Raw genomic sequence first — 26,632 nt, forward strand, 5'->3', positions numbered from 1 at the left:
GGGAGAAACAAAAATACCAAACTTCAAAAAAGCTAAATTTAGCCAACTAAGAGAGGCCATAGGCCTAACTAACTGGGACAAAGTCCTCAAAAATAAAAATACAGCCAAAAAATGGGATATCTTTAAAAACATCCTAAAATCTCATTGTGAGAGGTACATACCGTATGGGAATAAAAGGTTAAGGAACAAAAAGAAACCAATGTGGATAAACAGAACTGTAAAGAAAGCAATAAATGACAAAAAGAAAGCATATAAAACCCTAAAACAGGAGGGTAGCACGGAAGCACTGAAAAACTATAAGGAAAAAAACAGAACATGTAAAAAACAAATAAAAGCGGCCAAACTAGAGACCGAGAGATTAATTGCCAAACAGAGTAAAACTAACCCTAAAATGTTCTTCAATTATATAAATGTTAAAAAGTATAAATCTGAAGGTGTCGGCCCTTTAAAGAGTAATGAGGGGGGAGTCGCAGAGAGCGACGAGGAGAAAGCAAAGCTGTTAAATATTTTTTTCTCCAATGTATTCACTGAGGAAAATAAACTGTCAGATGAAATGCTGAATGCTGAAATAAATTCGCCATTAAAAGTGTCCTGTCTGACCCAGGAAGAAGTACAACAGCGACTTAAAAAAATCAAAATAGACAAATCGCCAGGACCGGATGGCATACACCCCCGTATCCTAAGGGAATTAAGTAATGTCATAGCCAGACCCTTATTTCTGATATTTGCGGACTCTGTACTAACAGGGAATGTCCCACAGGATTGGCGCATGGCAAATGTGGTGCCAATATTCAAAAAGGGTCCAAAAACAGAGCCTGGAAACTATAGGCCGGTAAGTTTAACATCTGTTGTGGGTAAACTGTTTGAAGGTTTTCTGAGAGATGCTATGTTAGAGCATCTTATGGGAAATAAGCAAATAACGCCATATCAGCATGGCTTCGTGAGGGATCGGTCATGTCAAACTAATTTAATCAGTTTCTATGAGGAGGTAAGTACTAGACTTGACAGCGGCAAATCAATGGATGTCGTGTATCTGGACTTCTCCAAAGCATTTGACACTGTACCTCATAAAAGGTTAGTATATAAAATGAGAATGCTCGGACTCGGAGAAAACGTCTGTAAGTGGGTAAGTAACTGGCTCAATGATAGAAAACAGAGGGTGGTTATTAACGGTACATACTCAGATTGGGTCACTGTCACTAGTGGAGTACCTCAGGGGTCAGTATTGGGCCCTATTCTCTTCAATATATTTATTAATGATCTTGTAGAAGGCTTGCATAGTAAAATATCAATTTTCGCAGATGACACTAAACTGTGTAAAGTAATTAACACTGAAGAGGACAGTATACTACTACAGAGGGATCTGGATAGATTGGAGGCTTGGGCAGATAAGTGGCAGATGAGGTTTAACACTGAGAAATGTAAAGTTATGCACATGGGAAGGAATAATGCAAGTCACCCGTACATACTAAATGGTAAAACACTCGGTAACACTGACATGGAAAAGGATCTAGGAATTTTAATAAACAGCAAACTAAGCTGCAAAAAACAGTGTCAGGCAGCGGCTGCCAAGGCCAATAAGATAATGGGTTGCATCAAAAGGGGCATAGATGCCCGTGATGAGAACATATTCCTACTACTTTACAAATCACTGGTCAGACCACACATGGAGTACTGTGTACAGTTCTGGGCTCCTGTAAACAAGGCAGACATAGCAGAGCTGGAGAGGGTCCAGAGGAGGGCAACTAAAGTAATAACTGGAATGGGGCAACTACAGTACCCTGAAAGATTATCAAAATTAGGGTTATTCACGTTAGAAAAAAGACGACTGAGGGGAGATCTAATTACTATGTATAAATATATCAGGGGGCAGTACAGAGATCTATCCCATCATCTATTTATCCCCAGGACTGTGACTGTGACGAGGGGACATCCTCTGCGTTTGGAGGAAAGAAGGTTTGTACACAAACATAGAAAAGGGTTCTTTACGGTAAGAGCAGTGAGACTATGGAACTCTCTGCCTGAGGAGGTGGTGATGGTGAGTACAATAAAGGAATTCAAGAGGGGCCTGGATGTATTTCTGGAGTGTAATAATATTACAGGCTATAGCTACTAGAGAGGGGTCGTTGATCCAGGGAGTTATTCTGATTGCCTGATTGGAGTCGGGAAGGAATTTTTTATTCCCCTAAAGTGAGGAAAATTGGCTTCTACCTCACAGGGTTTTTTTTGCCTTCCTCTGGATCAACTTGTAGGATGACAGGCCGAACTGGATGGACAAATGTCTTTTTTCGGCCTTATGTACTATGTTACTATGTTACTATGTTACTTCCCGCATGTCTGAGTGTAACATGGATGAGACGTGAGATGTGGATGTACAGGGTCATGAATAGATTAGGCATAGGTCTAAATCAGGAAGCAAATTGTTGACCCCCTCAAGTAGGTGTGAATTTTCAGGTCATTATCCCAGAGTAGTCTTCACTAGCAACAGCTGATAGAGTACAGGAACCCTTTAGAAGTGCGGAAACTCTTAACACAGCAGGAAAAAAACACAGTTTGGGGAGAGGCAGGCAGAGTTATTTTACCGTATAAATGGAGAGCAGGCAGTGGTCTGGGCTGATAGCAGACAAGTGGACATGGTTAGTAAAGCAAGCCATAGAACAACAGTAAAAAAACATACACCAAAGCTAACTGGAACCAAAAATACATATATTGCTCAGACACAAAGCCCTATGGAAAGGATCCTTAACCCCTTAAGGACCCAGGACGTACCGGTACGCCCTATTTCCCGAGTCCTTAAGGACCCAGGACGTACCGGTACGTCCTGACTTAAAATCTGTATTCCGGCGCCCCAGGGGTTAATCGGAACGGGATTTCGGCTGAAATCATTCAGCCGGCATCCTGTAACAATGCAGGGGGGGGTCATTTGACCCCCCCGTATCGGCGATCGCAGCAAACCGCAGGTCAATTCAGACCTGCGGTTTGCTGCGCTTTTTGCAGTTTCTGATACCCGCGGGCCCTGACCGCGGGGATCAGAAACTTTTGAGTGCCTAAAATCATTATTTTTCACCCCCCCCTGCACCCCTGCACAATTTTATGCCGGTGGGTGGTGCGGGGAAGGTGTCGCATGCGGTGGGGGCGTTGCGGGAGGCGGGCGGTGCGGCAGGCGGGATCGCGATCCCCCGCCCGCCTCCCATGAATGATCGTTGGCTTCTAGTGGTTATACCAGGGTGCCAGCACATTGCTGGCACCCTGGTATAAACGGCTGACATCTGTGTAGATGTCAGCCGTTTAACCCTTTCCATACCGCGGTCTGTACGGACCGCTGTATGGAAAAAGTTAACTGTCATCGGTCAGGGAGCTCCCTCCCTCTCCATCGGGGGGCTGCTGTGCCTTTCCAGCCCCCCGATGGAGAGGGAGAGAGCCCCCAGAGAGCCCCCCTCAGCCCTGTGCTCACCCTTCCCCGTCTGCGAAGTTCTGAGCAGACGGGGAAGGTTCCCATGGCAACATGACGCCTGCTCAGGCGTCCTGCTGTCCATGGTGCTGAACAGATCTGTGCTAAAAGCATAGATCTGTTCAGTGTAAGTAAAATACAGTACAGAACAATATATATTGTACTGTACTGTATTATACAGACATCAGACCCTCTGGATCTTCAAGAACCAAGTGGGTCTGGGTCACAAAAATGTAAAAAAAAGTGAAAAAAGTTAAGATAAAAAAACAAACATTTATCACTGAATAAAAATTAAAAAAATAAAATACACTACACATATTAGGTATCGCCGCGTCCGTAACGACCTGATCCATAAAACGGTCATGTTACTTTCCCCGCACGGTGAACGCCATAAAAATAAAAAAATAAAAACTATGAGAAAATTGAAATTTTGCCCACCTTACTTCCCAAAAAAGGTAATAAAAGTGATCAAAAAAGTTGCATGTACGCCAAAATAGTACCAATGAAACCGTCATCTCATCCTGCAAAAAATGAGACCCTATTCAAGATAATCGCCCAAAAACTGAAAAAACTATGGCTCTTAGACTATGGAAACACTAAAACATGATTTTTTTTGTTTCAAAAATGAAATCATTGTGTAAAACTTACATAAATAAAAAAAAAGTATACATATTAGGTATCGCCGCGTCCGTATCGACCGGCTCTATAAAAATATCACATGACCTAACCCCTCAGGTGACCACCGTAAAAAAATAAAAACAAAAACGGTGTAAAAAAAGCCATTTTTTGCCATCTTATGTCACAAAAAGTGTAATAGCGAGCGATCAAAAAGTCATATGCACCCCAAAATAGTGCCAATCAAACCGTCATCTCATCCCGCAAAAAATGAGACCCTACTCAAGATAATCGCCCAAAAACTGAAAAAACTATGGCTCTTAGACTATGGAGACACTAAAACATTTTTTTGGTTTTAAAAATGAAGTTATTGTATAAAACTTACATAAATAAAAAAAATAGTATACATATTAGGTATCGCCACGTCCGTGACAACCTGCTCTATAAAATTACCACATGATAAAACCTGTCAGATGAATGTTGTAAATAACAAAAAAAAAAAAGTGCCAAAAAAGCTATTTCTTGTTACCTTGCTGCACAAAAAGTGTAATATAGAGCAACCAAAAATCATATGTACCCTAAACTAGTACCAGCAAAACTGCCACCCTATCCCGTAGTTTCTAAAATGGAGTCACTTTTTTGGAGTTTCTACTCTAGGGGTGCATCAGGGGGCTTCAAATGGGACATGGTGTCAAAAAACCAGTCCAGCAAAATCTGCCTTCCAAAAACCGTATGGCATTCCTTTCCTTCTGCGCCCTGCCGTGTGCCCGTACAGCGGTTTACGACCACATATGGGGTGTTTCTGTAAACTACAGAATAAGGGCCATAAATAATGAGTTTTGTTTGGCTGTTAACCCTTGCTTTGTAACTGGAAAAAAAATATTAAAATGGAAAATCTGCCAAAATTTGAAATTTTGAAATTGTGTCTTTATTTTCCATTAAATCTTGTGCAATACCTAAAGGGTTAACAACGTTTGTAAAATCAGTTTTGAATAGCTTGAGGGGTGTAGTTTCTTAGATGGGGTCACTTTTATGGAATTTCTACTCTAGGGGTGCATCAGGGGGCTTCAAATGGGACATGGTGTCAAAAAACCAGTCCAGCAAAACCTGCCTTCCAAAAACCAAACCGCGCACCTTTCACTCTACGCCCTACTGTGTGGCCGTACAGTAGTTTACGGCCACATATGGGGTGTTTCTGTAAACAGCAGAGTCAGGGCAATAAAGATACAGTCTTGTTTGGCTGTTAACCCTTGCTTTGTTAGTGGAAAAAATGGGTTAAAATGGAAAATTAGGCAAAAAAATGAAATTCTCAAATTTCATCCCCATTTGCCAATAACTCTTGTGCAACACCTAAAGGGTTAACGACGTATGTAAAATCAGTTCTGAATACCTTGAGGGGTGTAGTTTCTTAGATGGGGTCACTTTTAGGGAGTTTCTCCTCTAGGGGTGCATCAGGGGGCTTCAAATGGAACATGGTGTCAAAAAAACAGTCCATAAAAATCAGCCTTCCAAAAACCATACGGCGCACCTTTCACTCTACGCCCCGCTGTGTGGCCGTACAGTAGTTTACGGCCACATATTGGGTGTTTCTGTAAACGGCAGAGTCAGGGCAATAAAGATACAGTCTTGTTTGGCTGTTAACCCTTGCTTTGTTAGTGGAAAAAATGGGTTAAAATGAAAAATTAGACAATAAAATGAAATTCTCAAATTTCCTCCCCATTTGCCAATAACTCTTGTGCAACACCTAAAGGGTTAACAATGTATGCAAAATCAGTTTTGAATACCTTGAGGGGTGTAGTTTCTTAGATGGGGTCATTTTTGGGTGGTTTCTATTATGTAAGCCTCGCAAAGTGACTTCAGAGCTGTAGTGGTCCCTAAAAATTGAGTTTTTGTAAATTTCTGAAAAATTTCAAGATTTGCTTCTAAACTTCTAAGCCTTGTAACATCCCCAAAAAATAAAATATCATTCCCAAAACAATTCAAACATGAAGTAGACATATGGGGAATGTAAAGTCATCACAATTTTTTGGGGTATTACTATGTATTACAGAAGTAGAGAAACTGAAACTTTGAAATTTGCAAATTTTTCCAAATTTTTGGTAAATTAGGTATTTTTTTTGTGCAAAAAAAATTATTTTTTTGACTTCATTTTACCAGTGTCATGAAGTACAATATGTGACGAAAAAACAATCTCAGAACGGCCTGGATAAGTCAAAGCGTTTTAAAGTTATGAGCACTTAAAGTGACACTGGTCAGATTTGCAAAAAATGGCCTGGTCCTTAAGGTGAAAATGAGCCCGGTCCTTAAGGGGTTAAAAAAGCTTTGACAATGACTTTGGTCAAGGGAATTTTGCAAACGCTAGCCCTATAAGCGCCTGCTAAAAGGCAGGTGATTGTGACCCATGCCCAGAGTACCATGATGTAGAAGCAAAGTGGCACCTGGAAGGAGGACTCTGGGCACCTCTGTAAGAGATCCAGCATGTTGTTATAATGATTATTCATGATGCTGCTTTTGGCACATTTTCTCTCTGTGCTCAAGCCTACAAAAACCACCCATTTGGACAAATAAATGCCACCCGTAAAATCTGGTTGGAATTTGGTTGCAAACAATATATCTGGGAGGAAAGGACCAATGCTAATATTCAAAACATGCTATGGCTGCAGTTCGCTACAATCATTGCTGGAGCCATCTCTCTTTGAGTCAGTATAGGCCAACAGAAGGGCTACAAAAGTGCTCTGCACATGAGCTCCATGTTTCCTCTCATTAAATTGTACTCTGTGGAGGTAAATTTTCAAATCAGACTGCACATATATAAAAAGAGATGAAGAATAGTACATGGTATTGGTGGAATGCATAACAGGATTTATTATGGTGCAAGAGTTTGCATTTTTGAAGCAGAATCCATAATGAGCTATGAAAACATAGGTGTCTGCAAGTCTCTGCATGCATACAATATACTAAAACAAAAGTTTTACTATGAGACCAATGGCCTGAAGAACCCTGGTTGTGTAATGGGCTCCAATGTGTCTCTCCAGATGTTGCAAGGATAATACTTCCAGCATGTCCTGACAGTGACAGGTTGAACATCACTAATGTACAGTAAGTCTACCTATAATGTTGATTATATAATTTCATGCGCCGCTGTTACGACATTGGGTGTGAAACCAGTGTGTTTACCAACAGATTTGGCTTAAGGCTATACTAAGGGCATTATCGTGGCATTCCCCTGGTATTCACCCTTTCATCTCTACACAGGGATCTGGACCGCTACAGGGGAGCCACCAGACCACTACCACTTGGAGTAATCTCTGTGTGGTTAACAGCCGATCTGGGGTCTCAGAGACACCAGTGCAGGAAAGCAAGCCATCAGGCAGAATCGTAGTCAGCTGCAGGTCGATGTCAGGTCTAGTGGAGTACAAGCAATATGAGAATGAATTTGAGGTCACACCAGGCAGATTAGAAACAATATGTGTAACAGGCACGGGTCAGGTAGCACAGGGTCAATACAGGTAAACAGTCAGAAGTCAGTACATGGGCAGACAACAGTATACAGTATATCTTTGCAGAAAATTAGGCAGACTAACAAACCTTTTGCTCAGGAACTCCCAACTGGGGAAGGTACCTGAAGTACTCCTAGTTAATCAACTATTACCTAGTGAGGATTACAGAGTGCAAGCGCTGTCTGTCTTAGAGCATTTAGGCACCCTATGGGCAGAGTAGGAGAGGACTTACTGTCAAACAGGCGTCAGCCTGCATGGAGGGACATAGTGAACCCAGTGGCAAGACTCAGCCAGAGGATGGCAGTGGAAAGTGGGTTTAACAGAGCAGGGGTGGGTTGCAGCTGCTGCTGTAACAGTACCTCCCCTTTGTACCCTCTCTTCTTTGATCCAGATTGCTGCAGGATTTTTTTTCAGAAGATTAGGGGCATTAATATTTTCAGCCAGCTGCCAAGATCTTTCTTCTAGACCATAGCCCTTCCAGTCCACCAAAAAGAAGGTCTTCCTTTTGATTTTCTTTATATTCAAAATAGTCTAGTCTTCTAATACATCTTCAGTACTGACAGGAGCAGGGAGATATGGAATTAATTTGGTATATGTGACAAGACTGGACGGCGCAACTTGTAACAGACTGGGTTTATCTGTTTCAGCACCTCGAATGGACACATGGGTGTCCACTAGTGTTGGGCGAGCATGCTTGAGCATTGCTATGCTCGGCCGAATATTGCTTGTGCTCGAGTCAGTGTATTTAAATCTAACTTAGCCTCTATTTCTGCAAATTCTCTGGCGGGATTCGAACTCACAACCTTCTACATTACAGCCAAGAATGTTAAAGGATAACTGTAGTATTTTTTTTTTTTTGGAGTTTGGATTGTGGTGATTAATATCACCTTGGTGGCCCTATTTCAACTTTTCACTGTGTATTCAATTACCCCTTAATTCCACATTTTTGTTCCCTGTACTGCCTACTTTTACCTGTGCTTAAAATAGGGTTGCTAGGCATGGTCCGTCTATCTGTTGATAGACAGAGCACGCAGCGTGCAGGCTCACATTACTGACAGCCAGGGACTGTAAGTAAATGATTAAAACCAGGTCCTCCCCAGCAGCTGATAACAGTGCCTGGGCTGTGTGCACTTCTCCCTGTCCCTGCGCTTAGCAGACGCTCCCTCACTCAGCAGAGCTGGAGAATGCAGAGTTGGAGCAGCGCAGACCAGGGAAGGGAGATCTGCCATCTGCTCAGTGTATAAATGAAAGCAACATGTGGTAAGAGGACCCCTTTGTGCTGCAGGAGATTAACCCTTTAGGGGGGAGGGCTTTGGTTACTGACACTTTTGGGGGGCTATTGTTACTGGCTAGTGAGGGCAGGCGGGATTAGCCTCAGGGGGAGGGCAGTGGCGGCCATCTTAACTGAATAGTGAGATTGCAGTTTTATGCAGACTGGTTGCTAAGGGCTGAATCTTATTAAATATGGGATAAGTCAGTCTAATAGTAACTGATTCTGGAATATCATGTTATTAGTAACTACATATATGAAAATTTAAATTAGGGTCTAAATGTGACAGTTATCCTTTAATCACTACACTATAGAGCTGCATGGACAGTTACTTAAATAAGAATCTCGAATGCTACGAATCCTACCTTGGCATTAGGCATGTATAAAGTTATTGGTTTGGAGGGGTTAATGGAAGCACCTTGGCATTAGGCATGTATAAAGTTATTGGTTTAAAGGGGTTAATGGATGCACCTTGGCATTAGGCATGTATAAAGTTATTGGTTTGGAGAGGGGTTAATGGAAGAACCTTGGCAATGACGATGTATAAATTTATTGGTTTGGAAGGGTTAATGGAAACACCTTGGCATTAGGCATGTATAAAGTTATTGGTTTGAAGGGGTTAATAACTTTATACATGCCCATTGCCAAGGTGCTTCCATTAACCCCTCCAACCAATAACTTTATACATGCCTAATGCCAAGGTGTTTCCATTAACCCCTCCAAACCAATAACTTTATACATGCCCATTGCCAAGGTTCTTCCATTCATCCGTGATGACGATGTATGAGCGCAACTGCACATTACGCAAAGTCCTGCCTCTCTGGCCTCCGGAGGACACGGAAGCGGTGAGTGAGACGCTTAATTTCACTCCCGCTCCGTGATCATGTGATGTAACGATTACTCAATGCAGGGAAACTGCATCGATGAATTTTTTGACTCGATTTAATCGAGTTATTCGAATAATCGTTTCAGCCCTACTCGGAGGGATTCGTCAGATTCGAATTACGGAAATGACGTTGGGATTCGAGTCCACGAATCCCACGAATCCAGCAAGATTCGATGGATTTGTGGATTCGACGAATCCCCCGTCCCATCTCTAATATATATAATCATACTTTTGATATATATGAATGCATAATATGTGGGAAACTACTACTGATGTTTTATGATGTTTTAACCATAATAAATTTACATATACTATAATATATTGTACAGATATAGCTGAGCTAAACTTGATGGTTAACAGCTTAAGTAAAGAATGTCAAGAAAAAGATAACTAACATTTTAATGTATTTCAATGGCTTTTTGACTACTAAATTTCGAAAAGTCCAGTTTGACATTTAGAGACTTGCAAATGGCTTTTCAAAATTTTGAGGTAAACTCCACCCCACAATCAGACATGATGTGCAAGGGTAATTCTTGTAACTAGAAAATATGTTCCACAAACAAGTTAGCCCGTTCACTGGCAGATGGATGACCAGGCAGATGAAGCAAGTGAGCCATCTTCAAGAAACAATCAGCCACCACCCATATTACTGTGCGATCAGAGGCAGAAGGCAGGTCAGTCCATGGCTATATGGTTCCACAGGACATCAGGCATAGGCAAGGGATACAGAAGTTCTGGGCACAAAAGCCGCAGGCAGCTACAAAGTGTCAAATGGTTTTAGACACTGTGGGTCATCACTAATATCAGGTAATCAGATTTACAGTAATGTATAGAGTACAACTTTGCAGGAAGTTAGGCAGGATAAAAAATCTTTTGCTTAGGCACCCTCAGGGGCGGATTGGCCATAGACCTTACAGGGAAATTTCCCGGTGGGCCAATGTCCAGAGGGCTGCCCAATCCCTCCTCTCTGCCGCTGGCTGGGTACATAATGATCTCTCAACAGTAATAAATGCAGTGAGAATCAGGTACCCATATATCGAGCCAGTGACTGCAGATGCCCTCCTGAATTCAACTGCTGTGGCCCACACCTCAACCCCTAGCACCCTGCTCCACATCTTAATCAGAGACAAATGGTGGAAAAGGACAGAAAATGTCATCTATTGAAGGACACCACAAAGGGGCAGATTTTGGGGCAATATATTGTGCTGCACTGTGTTATATGGTTCTGATGGGACATTATTTTGTGCTATTGTATTGCTGACCTGCACACTTCTGTTGCCCCTCCTTCTATCAATTTGGACTGATTACAACATGGAGCCAGTTTTTTTTTTTTTTTCCAGTGCCACTTTAGGTTCCCAGTCCGTCCCTGTGGAAGATGTGTGTGTGTGTGTGTGTGTGTGCTGGCCCTTTAAGAGCCAAGGAAGAGCTTGTGTGCACCCTGTGGGCAGAGAAGAACAGACTTTGCCAACAAACAAGCCTCAGCCTGCATGTAGGGTCTTGCCGGCCGGGTAAGTATAACAGAGCAGCTGCAATTGCAACACCAACACCCACAAACAAGCATAAGTTTGCAACAATGTATATTATAAAGTTATTCTACCTTTTTTCACAGCTTTTTGTTGGTTTATTAGCCTACCCACGTATCATTTTCCCCAGTCAAAATATGCAATGCAGGATGGCTGGATAACTCTCCTGCATTGTTTGCAAGTACTTCACATAGTGATGTTATTGTCCATAGTTTGAGCCTGTGTAGATGGTGTCAGGTAAGGTCTCAAAGATCCCATTCCAGAGATCCATCACTTACCTTTATAGGGAAACACGACTTATGATTCTTGCTGCTACAGTGGCAGTCTGAACTCCACATACTTTTCCTCTTATTAATACTTTGTGGGGTAAAAGCCATGTCATGATCTATGTATTGGCCCCATTCAATTATAATGTGGGAGTATAAACTGTCTTCTTGAAAAGCTTTATTTGATGCATGAATTATTTTATTGGTAACCTCACGTACCTGTAAAAATATAAAATTGTTGAGCATCTACAATATTTTATATGTAGCATATGGAAATTAATTCAATAAATTATACTGATATAGCAGATCTAAGCATAGCATTACAATGTCTTATAATGTACAGATACAACATCGCTAGCGCTCCCTTCAGAATCGCTGTTGTTTGTTTTTTTTGCCTTCCTCTGGATCAACTTGTAGGATGACAGGCCGAACTGGATGGACAAATGTCTTTTTTCGGCCTTATGTACTATGTTACTATGTTACTATGTTACTATGTTACATGATAAATGCCACTTACTGAAGTGAGACAACCCCTTTAACCCCTTACGGACACATGACATACCGGTACGGCATGTTTCCCGAGTCCTTAAGGACACATGACGTACTGGTACATCATGTGTTGTTCCGATCACCGCCGCCCGGCGGGCGGTGATCGGAACAAGGTGCCTGCTCAAATCATTGAGCAGGCACCTCAGATAAATGCGCGGGGGGGTCAATTCAGACCTGCGGTTTGCGGCTTTTACCTGGTGCGGCGGTGGTGCCATCGGGTCCCCATGGGGTTGTGGGGGGGACCCGATGGCATGGAAGGCAGCGCGATGCCTTCCTGAGGCATCTGCGCTGCCTTCCGGTAAAAAGCCTGTGAGATCCAGCCCCCTGGATCTCACAGGCCCCGGAAGCTGTATGAGTAATTCACACAGTATTACTCATACAGCCAATGCATTCCAATACAGAAGTATTGGAATGCATTGTAAAGGAATATACCCCCAAAAGTTCAAGTCCCAAAGTGGGTCAAAAAATAAAGTGAAAAAAAAGTTCAAAAAATAAAGTTTTCCCCCCAAAAAATTTAAAGTTTCAAGTAAAAATAAACAAAAGCGTCATTTTCCCCAAATAAAGTCTAAAAAAATTGGTAAAAAATAGGGGGGGGGGGGGAAGTATACACATTAGGTATCGCCGCGTCCGTATCGACCGGCTCTATAAACATATCACATGACCTAACCCCTCAGATGAACACAATAAAAAATAAAAAATAAAAACTGTGCTAAATAAACCATTTGTTTTGTCACCTTACATCACAAAAAGTACAACAGCAAGCGATCAAAAAGGCGTTTGCCCACCAAAATAGTACCAATCTAACCGTCACCTCATCCCGCAAAAAATGAGCCCCTACCTGAGACAATCGCCCAAAAAATAAAAAAACTATGGCTCAGAATATGGAGACACTAAAACTGTGCTAAATAAACAATTTTTTGTCACCTTACATAACAAAAAGTGTAATAATAAGCGATCAAAAAGTCATATGCACCCCAAAATAGTGCCAATCAAACCGTCATCTCATCCCGCAAAAAATGAGACCTTACCTAAGATAATCGCCCAAAAACTGAAAAAACTATGGCTCTCAGAATATGGAGACACTAAAACATGATTTTTTTTTTGTTTCAAAAAATATATTATTGTGTAAAACTTACATAAATAAAAAAAAGTATACATATTAGGTATCCCCGCGTCCGTATAGACCGACTCTATAAAAATATCACATGACCTAACCCCTCAGATGAACACCGTAAAAAAATAAAAACTGTGCTAAATAAACCATTTTTTGTCACCTTACATAACAAAAAGTGTAATAATAAGCGATCAAAAAGTCATATGCACCCCAAAATAGTGCCAATAAAACCGTCATCTCATCCCGCTAAAATCATACCCTATCCAAGGTAATCGCCCTAAAAAATGAAAAAATTATGGCTCTCAGACTATGGAAACACTAAAACATGATTTTTTTTGCTTCAAAAATGAAATCATTGTGTAAAACTTACATAAATAAAAAAAAGTATACATATTAGGTATCGCCGCATCCATGACAACCTGGTCTATAAAAATATCACATGATCTAACCTGTCAGATGAATGTTGTAAATAACAAAAAATTAAAACGGTGCCAAAAACAGCTATTTCTTGTTATCTTGCCTCACAAAAAGTGTAATATAGAGCAACCAAAAATCATATGTACCCTAAACTAGTACCAACAATACTGCCACCCTATCCTGTAGTTTCTAAAATGGGGCCACTTTTTTGGCGTTTCTACTCTAGGGGTGCATCAGGGGGGCTTCAAATGGGACATGGTGTCAAAAAACACAGTCCAGCAAAATCTGCCTTCCAAAAACCGTATGGCATTCCTTTCCTTCTGCGCCCCGGCCGTGTGCCCGTACAGCTGTTTACAACCACATATGGGGTGTTTCTGTAAACTACAGAATCAGGGCCATAAATATTGAGTTTGGTTTGGCTATTAACCCTTGCTTTGTTACTGGAAAAAATGGATTAAAATGGACAATTTGCCAAAAAATTGAAATTCTGAAATTTCATCTCCATTTGCCAATAACTCTTGTGGAACACCTAAAAAGTTAACGACGTTTGTAAAATCTGTTTTGAATACCTTGAGGGGTGTAGTTTCTTAGATGGGGTCACTTTATGGAGTTTATACTCTAGGGGTGCATCAGGGGGGCTTCAAATGGGACATTGTGTCAAAAAAACCAGTCCAGCAAAGCCTGCCTTCCAAAAACCGTATGGCATTCCTTTCCTTCTGCACCCTGCCGTGTGCCCGTACAGCGGTTTACGACCACATATGGGGTGTTTCTGTAAACTACAGAATCAGGGCCATAAATATTGAGTTTGGTTTGGCTGTAAACCCTTGCTTTGTAACCGAAAAAAAATTATTAAAATGGAAAATCTGCCAAAAAAGTGAAATTTTGAAATTGTATCTCTATTTTCCATTAGTTCTTGTGGAACACCTAAAGGGTTAACGATGTTTGTAAAATCAGTTTTGAATACATTTAGGGGTGAAGTTTCTTAGATGGGGTTACTTTTATGGAGTTTATACTCTAGGGGTGCATCAGGTGGCTTCAAATGGGACATGGTGTAAAAAATAAACAGTCCAGCAAAACCTGCCTTCCAAAAACCGTATGGCATTCCTTTCCTTCTGCGTCCTGCCGTGTGCCCGTACAGCGGTTTACGACCACATATGGGGTGTTTCTGTAAACGACAGAATCAGGGCCGTAAATATTGAGTTTGGTTTGGCTGTTAACCCTTGCTTTGTAACTGGAAAAAATTATTAAAATGGAAAATCTTCCAAAAAAGTGAAATTTTGAAATTGTATCTCTATTTTCCATTAATTCTTGTGGAGCACCTAAAGGGTTAACAAAGTTTGTAAAATCAGTTTTGAATACCTTGAGGGGTGTAATTTATAGAATGGGGTCATTTTTGGGTGGTTTCTATTATGTAAGCCTCACAAAGTGACTTCAGACCTGAACTGGTCCCTAAAGATTGGGTTTTTGAAAATTTCTGGAAAACTTCAAGATTTGCTTCTAAACTTCTAAGCCTTGTAACATCCCCAAAAAATAAAATATAATTCCCAAAAAGATCCAAACATGAAGTAGACATATGGGGAATGTAGAGTTATAACTATTTTTGGAGGTATTACTATGTATTATAGAAGTAGAGAAATTGAAACTTGGAAATTTGCAATTGTTTACAAATTTTTGGTAAATTTGGTATTTTTTTATAAATAAAAATGTTTGTTTTTTTTACTTCATTTTATCAGTGTCATGAAGTACAATATGTGACGAAAAAACTATCTCAGAATGGCCTGAATAAGTCAAAGCGTTTTAAAGTTATCAGCACTTAAAGTGACACTGGTCAGATTTGCAAGAAATGGCCTGGTCCTTAAGGTGAAATAGGGCTGAGTCCTTACGGGGTTAAGGGGTATACTGATATTTTTTAACTGATGACATTTACTCTTTAGTATCTGATTAGTGGGGGTTCAACACCCAGGACCTCCCACCAATCAGTTGTTTGAGAAGACACTGACGCTTGCAGTAGTGCCACGGCCTCCTCACTTCAAGGGGACTGTGCTGCACCTAGGCCATGTGACTGATGAACATGACATCACATGGCCTAGGGAAAGCTGTAAGACAACTTCAGCACTCACTGGAGAGCCAGTGACTTCTCAAACAGCTGATCAGCTGGGGTCTCGTGTGTCTGACCCTCAATAATCAGATACTGTTGACTAGTGTTGAGCGAAGTCGCTTCTGTCAAGATTTCGTTTGAATACTGTATGGAGAACTGTCTCCATACAGCATTCAAATGTATGGGCTCCAGCTTGAAAACCATTTTAAAACTTGAATCCGAAGTCGGCTTCGCTACCAGCTGTCTCCTCGGTACCCAAGCCGACTTCGGATTCAAGTTTTAAAATGGTTTTTAAGTTTAAAAATCAAAGTCTGAAGGGTTTAACTCTTACTAGTAGTGATGAGCGGCAGGGGCATTATTCGAATACGCAATATTTTGCGAATATTTGGGCGAAATTCTCGAATTCGTGATTATTTTCTTGATTTCGAAAATCGGCAATGTAATATGTGCTTATTACATGTGCAATACAGGCGTGGGTCACTTTTGCTACATTTTTCAAGCTGCTAAAAGTTTCCTGAGATTGGAGAAAATGGTTTGCACGGCAGAACATTAAAAATGGCTTTATATGCAGATAGAGTGCTCCAATATATTCGCAATTGCGCAAATCGACAATTAATTATGAGCATATTTTTGCGCAATACGTGCAACTTCACAGTTTATGACTACATATTACTGATTGGTGCACTAAGTATTTTTGTGACATCACAGAACTATGTCTGTAGCATGTATGTATGCTATAGCTACACTATATCACTATCTAACCTACACTGACTATCTCCCACTAACTATCTGTATTATATATATACATATGAGCTAACTAACTATTTACTACTAACTAATGTAATGACACAGCAAAGCACAGAGCACAGCAATGTCACTGCTCTCTCTCTCAGAACTGCAAAAACTACAGAAAATGGCTGCTGGGGAGGTTCTTATATAGTAAGGGGTAGGCAACTTTCCTATTGGTTGCTGGGGATGTTGCTTAGCTCAGACAAAGACATTGCAGCCTTCTCATTGGCCCACAAGCAAGAAGCAGGAAGGGATCATGGGTTCAGATGAAAAAAAAATACGAATATATAGCACTATATTCTAAATCTTCGTGAATTAGCGATATTCGCGATTAAAATTCGCAATTTGAATATTCATGCCCAACACTACTTACTAGTAGCTTCAGTGTGTGCATCCTGGAATATTAATCATATCATTAAAATATTAATAACTTTATACAAAAAAGTGTTCCAGATATTATCAAATAAAAACTGTTTTATGTGGCACACTCTGTAGAAATCATGCACAAAAATAACAGATTGCATTTACATTACAAAGCTTGAGACCGCAGCTCTGAACATTGTGAATTCACTTGTCTTGAAAGGTTCTTACCGGAGGCAGAGAGAAATTGTTGTAGAGGAAATCTGTATTCCATCCCTGTGGCTCACTAATTCCATCCTCATATTGTGATGGCAGCCACCTAGATAAAATAGTATTTGAAGCTCCCCAGGAAGGGTGATTTCTAGACCAAAAAAATTGTTAAATCAAAATAGAAAAAATATATCTTCTAAGGACATAAAATGTTTTTCAAGAACTTCCATTTTCATATAATAATAATAATAATAATAATAATAATAATAATAATAATAATAATAACAAATCAGTGTCACACCACAACCATTTTAAATGTTATTAAAGGCAGTCTGTCAATTCCATATTTACCACCATGTAGGGTAGGAGTCTAGAAACACAATCATACCTTTCTTGTAGAGATGAGTGAATCTATTCGCGGATTTGGAGATTAATTTCGAATCTCCGATGTTATAGGCACTGAAATGAACCCAAATATTTTCTGGTTCGATTCGGACGAATCTTGTAAAAAACAATCAATAGTGATCTGTCACCACCAGGCAGGAGGTAATAGCAGTCAGTTGCGGCTAAGCAACAACCTCAGTTTGCAGAGGCAATGATAAAAGTAGATACAGTTACACCTGATGCTATATCAGACCAAGGGGACGGGCAAGCAAAAACATTTTTTAAAAATTAAGGAAATTAGATAGGAGCTTTTCATTAAAAAAAACTGTGTTTTAGAGAACTAGAGGGGGTTATATGACAATTTCCAGGGCAACTGGGGCAATTTTTTTATCTGAACAAATAGATTCAGACCCGAACCGAACTTTTTGAAAAATTTGTCGAATCCGAAACTAACCAAATCTTGGAAGATTCACTCATCTCTGCTTTCTTGTGAAAATCCAGTCCTCTATACCTGACAAACACTTTTTATTTTTATGTATATAAGGTTATAGGAGCACCATGGGCAGGGCTACTCTACGTGGTGCACCTGTCCTCCCCTGTATGATCACTACTGGCTCTGAAATGTTAGGGACTGTCCATCAACAGCTTGGCGGTTTTATGCTGGAGCAAATGCATGCACCAAAAACCTTATTTACATGAAAATAAAATAAGGCATTTCTTGGGATTACAGAATCAACTTTTCACAAGTATAACACATCCATCAGCACTTGTGTGCTCCGACCTGATTACACTAGTCAAAGCAAACTGAATGTGGGAGGGACAACTGCTAGGCAGCCATTCCTCCTATATTCAGCTCTATTAATTTGCAGCATGTCCCTGATCACGCAGGGAAATGTGTTGCCAATAATCGGTCATCTTTCATCCTGACAAATGATGCCCGTCAGCCAACAAACAAACTTTTGCTCATTTATCAGCTGATCGGCTGCTTGATTATTTGAGCCAATTATTAGAAACAAGCGTTCGTATGAATGTTTGTTTCCGATAATTAGCCTGAAAATCGCGCCTCCTAATAGATCACTAAGGTGAACATTAAGGTTGCGCGAATTCAGCTTCGGATCTGAGAGCAGGAGTCGATTTGCTCAAGCACTTCGTTTTTAATGCTGTCTCCATACAGCATTAAAATGTATTGCATCCGTGTAGGCAAAATTCCTCTCACCCAAAGTCGTGTGAGATTTTGGCGAATTAGTTTGGTAATCACATCGGGTGAGACGAATTTTGACTACACGGAGGCAATACATTTTAAGGCTGTACCCAAAGACAGCATTAAAACCAAAGTGTTTGAACGAATCGACTTCAGCTCTCTGACCCGAAGCTCTATTCACTCAACACTAGTTGAACATTCTAAGTGGATCTCTAAGAAGTCCAGAAATCTTGACATTTGGTCATTTCATACTGTTTGGTAACAACCTGGTCTCCCTTAGATGTGCCCCACAAAAGATCATCCATAGAGAATGTACAGATCTTGTTCTTGTAATACTGTACATCAATGCTTGACCTACAGAAGCTGTTATTGCAAAATTTTTCCTCTATTACCCCCATACCATCTGCAAGTTTTTAAATCCAACTTCTGCTGGCATTTCATGTTCCAATATGATTTGACCATCTATCATGACCTATAGTTACAGTTGCAAGAAAAAGTATGTGAACCCTTTGGAATAATATGGATTTCTGCACAAATTGGTCATAAAATGTGATCTGATCTTCAATTAAGTCACAACAATAGACAATCACAGTCTGCTTAAACTAATACACAAAGAATTAAATGTTACCATGTTTTTATTGAACACACCATGTAGACATTCACAGTGCAGGTGGAAAAAGTATGTGAACCCTTGGATTTAATAACTGGTTGAACCTCCTTTGGCAGCAATAACTTCAACCAAACGTTTCCTGTAGTTGCAGATCAGACGTGCGCAACGGTCAGGAGTAATTCTTGACCATTCCTCTTTACAGAGCTGTTTCAGTTCAGCAATATTCTTGGGATGTCTGGTGTGAATCACTTTCTTGAGGGAACTTAACTCCATATTACCCAAAGAGGAATTTCAAAAACTCGATACTCATATTGTGGGGACTTCACCGACTTCTGAAGAACAACATCGGACTTTCCAGGTGGCCAATGGAGTTCACCACTTGTCTGACACCATCAAGAACTTCGTACACAGTGAGATTGACTGGTTTTTTCTTTCATGTTACGTTGCTCTGGGTCTTATTCCTAGAGGCCTTAGACTGCCGCTCAAACCGAGTTTTTCTAACGATATGTCATTTTCTAAAAAATGGTTGGAGATTAGTGACCAATGTTCAGCCCAATTTCTCAAAATCTTAATACAAAAAAGAAAAATGATCTGCCAAGATCTAAGGAACACTGTAGATCATTTAAAGCTATTGGTACCACCCCAAATCCTTTCCCCCAATATATATATTAAACATAGCTTCTTTAGAAGTTTTGAGTACAATGAGGTACGCAAAAAATGTAACAAACTTATGAGAGACCTCAATGACTACCGGCAGGATAAAGTTAGAAACTGGGAACGTAAATGGCCACATAACAATAGGGCCCCCGCGGTCACTACCAATACTACCAGTTCCTCCCATGTCCCCCCTTTGCTACCCCTAGTGGGCGAACCTACTCGCCATCCTCCTTACTCCCAACAGAGAATAACTTTCTACAAGAGGAACTATTCCAGACAACAAACATCTGTTCCTCCTAGATTACAGCATAAGTTCCACCCCGATAGGCCCGTCCGCACTACAGACCATACAAAGGTTGTTACACCTAAGATGATTCCCCATCCAAGCTTTAAGGAGAAGCCCTCCACCGTTACCAGCATTATTGATCCTAATGCCACTTCCACACAGATAGAGAGACTACAAACCTGTATCCAGATTGTGGATAGCAATGTAGGATCACCTCCGCATATCTCTCTTACCCCCGTCCGAGTACCATCAGCCAACAGGGTATCAGCGTTTTTTTCCCTCTGTAACGGTAATGACGGAGAACCATCTAAAGGACCCCCAATGGAACACCCAGCAGATTCTACACTTAACTTCTCTATACACTCTACATCCACCACCCATGATGATCTTTTTTTAGCCCTCCCAAAAAACCTGTCAGAGAGCCCTTTCTTAGGGAAAATAACATCAGATACCACCTCACTTCCCCCGACACCACCGGCCAGACCCACATTGTGCAGTGTCCAACAACTCACTCCATTTCTTACACCAACAGGTCCATCACCCTACAGGGTGACATCCGATCTACAGAGTCACAAGATTACCCAATTCTTCACCCCGTTATCTCAAACCAGAAAAAGGCGAAACGTTCTAGAGGATGCCGTGGAGGCAAATCTAAATACACTCGAAAAGAAAAAACTAAAAACAAAATCGAATTGTCCATCGTCCCAATAGACACCCGGCACCATAGTGTGGCCATACTTTCACCTGATACTACTCCAATGGACCACAGTTCCCTCTCGCCTGAGTCTAGTATTGCTAAAGGTATTTTTAACCTCTCCAAATACAGTCTGTCGACCGATGAAACAAAATTGCTCAGTAAAGGGCTATCCTTCTGCCCATCCAATCCACCAGATCCCTTTGAACTCTTTGTGGACCTGAATAAATTAATTCGAAACCTCACCCTTAAACGCCATTTTAAAATTAAAGAACTCACCAAAACAACCGTCAAAGCTACCACCACAGAATCTACACGGTCTATCTCTGACCCTCTCACCTCGATATCTGACAAACCAGCTGCCCACCCCCCTATAGGCCCCACCCCCATTCGGTCCAAACTTTCTATGAAATCCACCTTCTACCCATTAGAGAGTAAGGGTCCTCATCTCGAGAGCTATTACAATATGGTCCTCGATGAGTTCAAAACCCTTACTACTACCAGTAAGTTGTCCTCTGGCGCTAGACCACACAATTTGACCTTCAAGGAGAAAAAAGCTCTAAAAAACCTGAGTAGTAATAATGGAATTGTCATTAAGAACACTGACAAAGGAGGGGGAGTCGTAATCATGGATACTGATTATTATCTCAAAGAAGCCAATAAAATACTTACAGACCCAGAATACTATAGAACCCTAGATGATGACCCGACAGATGTTTTTAAAAAGTCACTTACATCATTAATAGAACAGGGTTATTCCTCTGGGATCATAGATAAAAAAGAAAAACAATTTCTTATCCCTTTCCATCCGGCCACTGCCATTTTTTATTTCTTACCAAAAATCCACAAAAACGACAAGAATCCCCCAGGCCGACCAATTATTTCAGGGATTGACTCCCTCACCACCAACCTCTCAGCCTACGTGGATTCCTTTCTTCAAAAATATGTACAATTACTGCCGTCCTGTCTAAGAGACTCATCCCATTTAATTAATCTCCTGAAGAATATAAAGTGGCAGGATAATTATATTTGGGTTACCCTCGATGTGACCGCACTGTATAGCAACATTAGACATGATTTAGGTCTAATGGCAGTCAAACATTACCTTGAAGGAGACCCATTACTACCTAATGAACAAAAGGAATTTATCTGCAAGGGGATTGATTTTATTTTAGATCATAATTATTTTACCTTTAACGATAAATTTTATATCCAACGGAAAGGGACCGCGATGGGGACGAAATTTGCGCCATCCTACGCTAACCTCCTTATGGGCCGTTTTGAAGAATTACACAACCTTCTACATAATCCTAGGATTAAATTTTACCGTCGTTATATAGACGACATCATTTTTATTTGGGAGGGTATTGATGTCGAACTTTTATCTTTTTTTAATGTTCTTAATACCAATGACTGGGGCTTATGTTTTAGCATTGACCACCACCCATTAGAAGCCATATTCCTAGATATCCACCTCAATTCCATCAATACGACCATCCATACAAAAACCTTCTTTAAGAAGGTGGATGCAAATAGTTTTCTTGATTTTACTAGCTGCCACTATCTGAAATGGAAAAGAAATATTCCTTTCAGTCAAATGTAACGCTTGAGAAGAAACTGTTCTGACAATCAGATCCTTAAAAAACAACTAACCCTTCTGAAAAATTGTTTTTAGAGAAAAAGGTTACCCTAAACCACTTATAGCAGGATCCGAAAAACGGGTACTTTCACTTGACCAAGTAGAGTCACTAAAGCCTAAGAATATTGTTAAAAATGATCGCTGCACCGAAAGGATGGAAACCCAATCCTATCTGGTTACCAGATATAATACCGAACACAAAAAAATTAGGGAAATTTTAGTCAAACACTGGCCCATCCTACAGAAGGACCCTATACTGGGCAAAACCCTTCCACCTATCCCATCACTTACCTTCAGAAGAGCGCCTAACTTAAAAAACATATTGGCCCCCTCGTGTCCTAAATTGAAACACAAACGTACTCCAACGTCCATCTTTGGAGACCCACTAACATCTATGATAGCTGACAGTCCGGGCATCTCCAAATGCTATAAAACCAGATGTAAATGCTGTAAGATGATTGCACATGGTAGGAAGACAATAAATATCCCAGGTACAGATGAAATGTTCACCCTGAGACATCATTTAAGCTGCAGCTCCACAAACGTGATATACCTGCTGGAATGTACGTGTCAATTAAAATACATAGGTCGGACCACCCAAACGATCAGAGAGCGCATGAATGACCATCGGTCGAACATTAAAAGAAAGGAATTAACACACAGTGTTTCCAGACACTTCTCAGAGATTCATGATGGAAACCCACAATTTCTCTCTGTCACCCCACTTGAATGGGTCCCATCCTCATTTCAGAACCTGGCCAGGAAAGAGATGTATTGGATTTACCGTATGAATACACTAACACCCTTTGGCCTCAATGAGAGCCTTGAGTACACAAAATACTGATTTTTGTTTACCCATATTTATTTATTTATTATATTTATTGTATTTTTAGACATTCTATTTCCCACATACATTTGTTTGTCTGTGTATATGTATGTATATATATATATGTATACATATATATGTATATATATGTATATATGTGTGTATAATTCTTGTATTATTATTATTATTATTTTTTTTTTTATATATATTTTTAATATATATATATATATATATATTTTTATTTTGTAATATTTTACATTTTTTCAATTTTTACTTCCATTCCCTTTTTTCATATATTTATTATATCTTTTTTATGTATTTATTATATACTTTTTCCTTCTCCTAAGGGCCTCCTCACTGATTTTTACCCCGCTTGACATAATTATAATTATATTTGCTATTATTATCATTATATTCTTCTACTGGGTATATATATCTATATGTACAGGTATTTATTACATCATATGTCCCATTTACTAAGCCCTGGCTCTCTAAGTCCACAATTTATTGACATGTAGGCAGCTCATTTCCCTTAGCACGATCCCCCGTGGTGGAACGCATCGCTCCTGATGCGTTCCAGGCACCGGAACTTCCGCTTTGTACATTTTCCATATTTCGCCCCGATTCGTCCATTTTCACTTCCCCCCTACCTCTATTGTCCCCATATACACCCCATCACTCGTTATATCTTTTGTTGTACTGTTATTTTCGGCCCCGACCTGTCTCGTATGACGGGCTCCTGGAACGCACTTCCGGTTGTTGCGTTCCATACACCGGAGGTTCCTTCTGCTGGGCCCGCATCCATTCGGTGATCCTCTTAGGGCCGTCCACACTCGTACCAGACACCATTAAGACTACGTGAGACGGTCACACAATATTATACACTTTTGTCTCTTCATGTTTCTAATATTTGTATTATTTATATGTTGTGTATTTGTTACTATTGAGGTCACTTCCGGAAGTGACACCCACTACTCTTTTGGCGACAAACACGCCCTTTTCTCTATTATGACTCTACTATTTATAGTTGTCTGTTCATTCTAATCCTCTGTATAAGCCTATTACTTACTCAGCTCCTGAGGAAGGGGTTTATATAACCCCGAAACGCGTTGAGCCCACCTGATTTATTTACCTATTAAAGGGATTATACCAGAAGACCCTCGGTGTGGACTGCCGTATTTTCCAACTATTCTACATACGAACCAGGCGAGGGAGGTGGTTGTATTGGGTGTCTTAAGCTTTATCCCTCTACACCCCTCCCTGGTGAAGTGAGTTTTGGTGTTAATTCACCTTTTACTTCATGTTTTTATGTATTTTACCTTATATATACTAACTGCTCTCTGTAGCCCCATAGGGGCTTTTAATTTATATACAGAGCAGCTGGTATACATACATCTACATAAATACTTTTTCAGATTTTTTACACCGTATCACCTACTACATTTGAATAGCGGTAGGCGCCATTTGGTGATTTTTTTCTTTTTTACCTCTCTCCTGTTTGACTATACTGCTCCTCTGCAGATAGTTTATCACCAAGGCTGCCCTGCTTGTTGTACTTTATTCTTCCTTGTTTAGCAGAACCTATACCTTACTATCCATACATTTATTTTTATTTTTTCTCCCCATTCCACTGTGTTCCTCTACCTCCATATCTCCTATCCTAGGAGTACAGGATTAACCCTCTCTTTTTTCTCCCTACCTTGATTCTTGAGGTCATGCCACAGCATCTCAATTGGGTTGAGGTCAGGACTCAGACTGGGCCACTCCAGAAGGCGTATTTTCTTCTGTTTTACCCCTTCAACCCCGGGCCTGTTTTCACCTTCCTGCCCAGGCCATTTTTTTCAAATCTGACATGTGTCACTTTATGTGGTGATAACTTAAAAACGCTTTTACTTATACAGGACATTCTGAGATTTTTTTCTCGTCACATATTTTACTTCATGACAGTGGTAAAAATAAGTAAAAAAAATCATTTTTATTCATAAAAAATAAAAATTTACCAAAAATTTTGAAAAATTTGCAAATTTCAAAATTTCTATTCCTCTACTTTTATAATAGATAGTAATACCTTCAAAAATAGTAATTACTTTACATTCCCCATATGTCTACTTCATGTTTGGATCATTTTTAAAAAATTAAATTTTATTTTTTGAGGACGTTAGAAGGCTTAGAAGTATGGAAGCAAATCTTGAAATTTTTCGGAAAATTTCCAAAACCCACTTTTTAAGGACCAGTTCAGGTCTGAAGTCACTTTGTGAGGCTTGCATAATAGAAACCACCCAAAAATGACCCCATTTTACAAACTACACCCCTCAAGGTATACAAAACTGATTTTACTAACTTTGTTAACCCTTTAGGTGTTCCACAAGAATTGATGGAAAATTTAGATGAAATTTCAGAATTTCACTTTTTTGGCAGATTTTACATTTTAATCCATTTTTTCCAGTAGCAAAGCAAGGGAAAACTCAATATTCATTACACTGATTCTGCGGTTTACAGAAACACCCCACATGTGATCGCAAACTGCTGTACGGGCACATGACAGGGCGCAGTAGGAAAGGAACGCCATATGGATTTTGGAAGGCAAATTTAGCTGAACTGGTTTTTAGATGCCATGTCCCACTTGAAGCCCCCCTGATGCACCCCTACAGTAGAAACTCAAAAAAGTTACCACATTTTGGAAACTACGGGATAGGGTGCCAGTTTTATTGGTACTATTTTGGGGTACATATGATTTTGTATTGCTCTATATTACGTTTTTTGTGAGGCAAGGTAACAGTTTTTTTTTTTTTTTTTTACGGTGTTCATCTGAGTGGTTAGGTCATGTAATATTTTTATAGAGCTGCTTTTTACAGACATGGCGATACCTAATATGTATATATTTTTTATGTATTTCACTTTAGCACAATAATAGTAGTTTTGACACAAAAAAAAATATGTTTTAATGTCTCCATGTTCTGAGAGCTATAGTTTTTTTTTACTTTTTGGGCGATTGTCTTAGGTAGGGGCTCATTTTTTGCGGGATGAGGTGATGGTTTTATTGATACCATTTGGGGGGGCATACGCCTTTTTGATCGCTTGGTGTTGCACATTTTGTGATGTAAGGTGACAAAAATTGCTTTTTTTTACACTGTTTTTTTTTTTTTTTTTTTATGGTGTTTATCGCACAGGGTGGATTATGTGATATATTTATAGAGCTGGTGATTACGGACGCGGCGATACCTAATATGTGTTTTTTTTAAGTTTTTTTTATTATAAAATAAGGCTACTTTCACACTGGCGTTTCT

The 26,632-nt window shown here is 40.0% G+C and overlaps 1 protein-coding gene across 1 annotated transcript in view; it reads right to left on the reverse strand.

The window, feature by feature from the left end:
• TPO (thyroid peroxidase) overlaps positions 1 to 26,632 on the reverse strand; it is a 297,193-nt gene that overhangs the window by 228,402 nt on the left and 42,159 nt on the right. Inside the window, 2 exon segments of the mRNA XM_040429901.1 lie at positions 11,524 to 11,730; positions 17,070 to 17,199. Coding sequence (XP_040285835.1) covers positions 11,524 to 11,730; positions 17,070 to 17,199 — 337 coding nt within the window.

This window comes from Bufo bufo, chromosome 4 (genome assembly GCF_905171765.1).
Source record: "Bufo bufo chromosome 4, aBufBuf1.1, whole genome shotgun sequence".
Classification (NCBI taxonomy): Eukaryota; Metazoa; Chordata; class Amphibia; order Anura; family Bufonidae; genus Bufo; species Bufo bufo.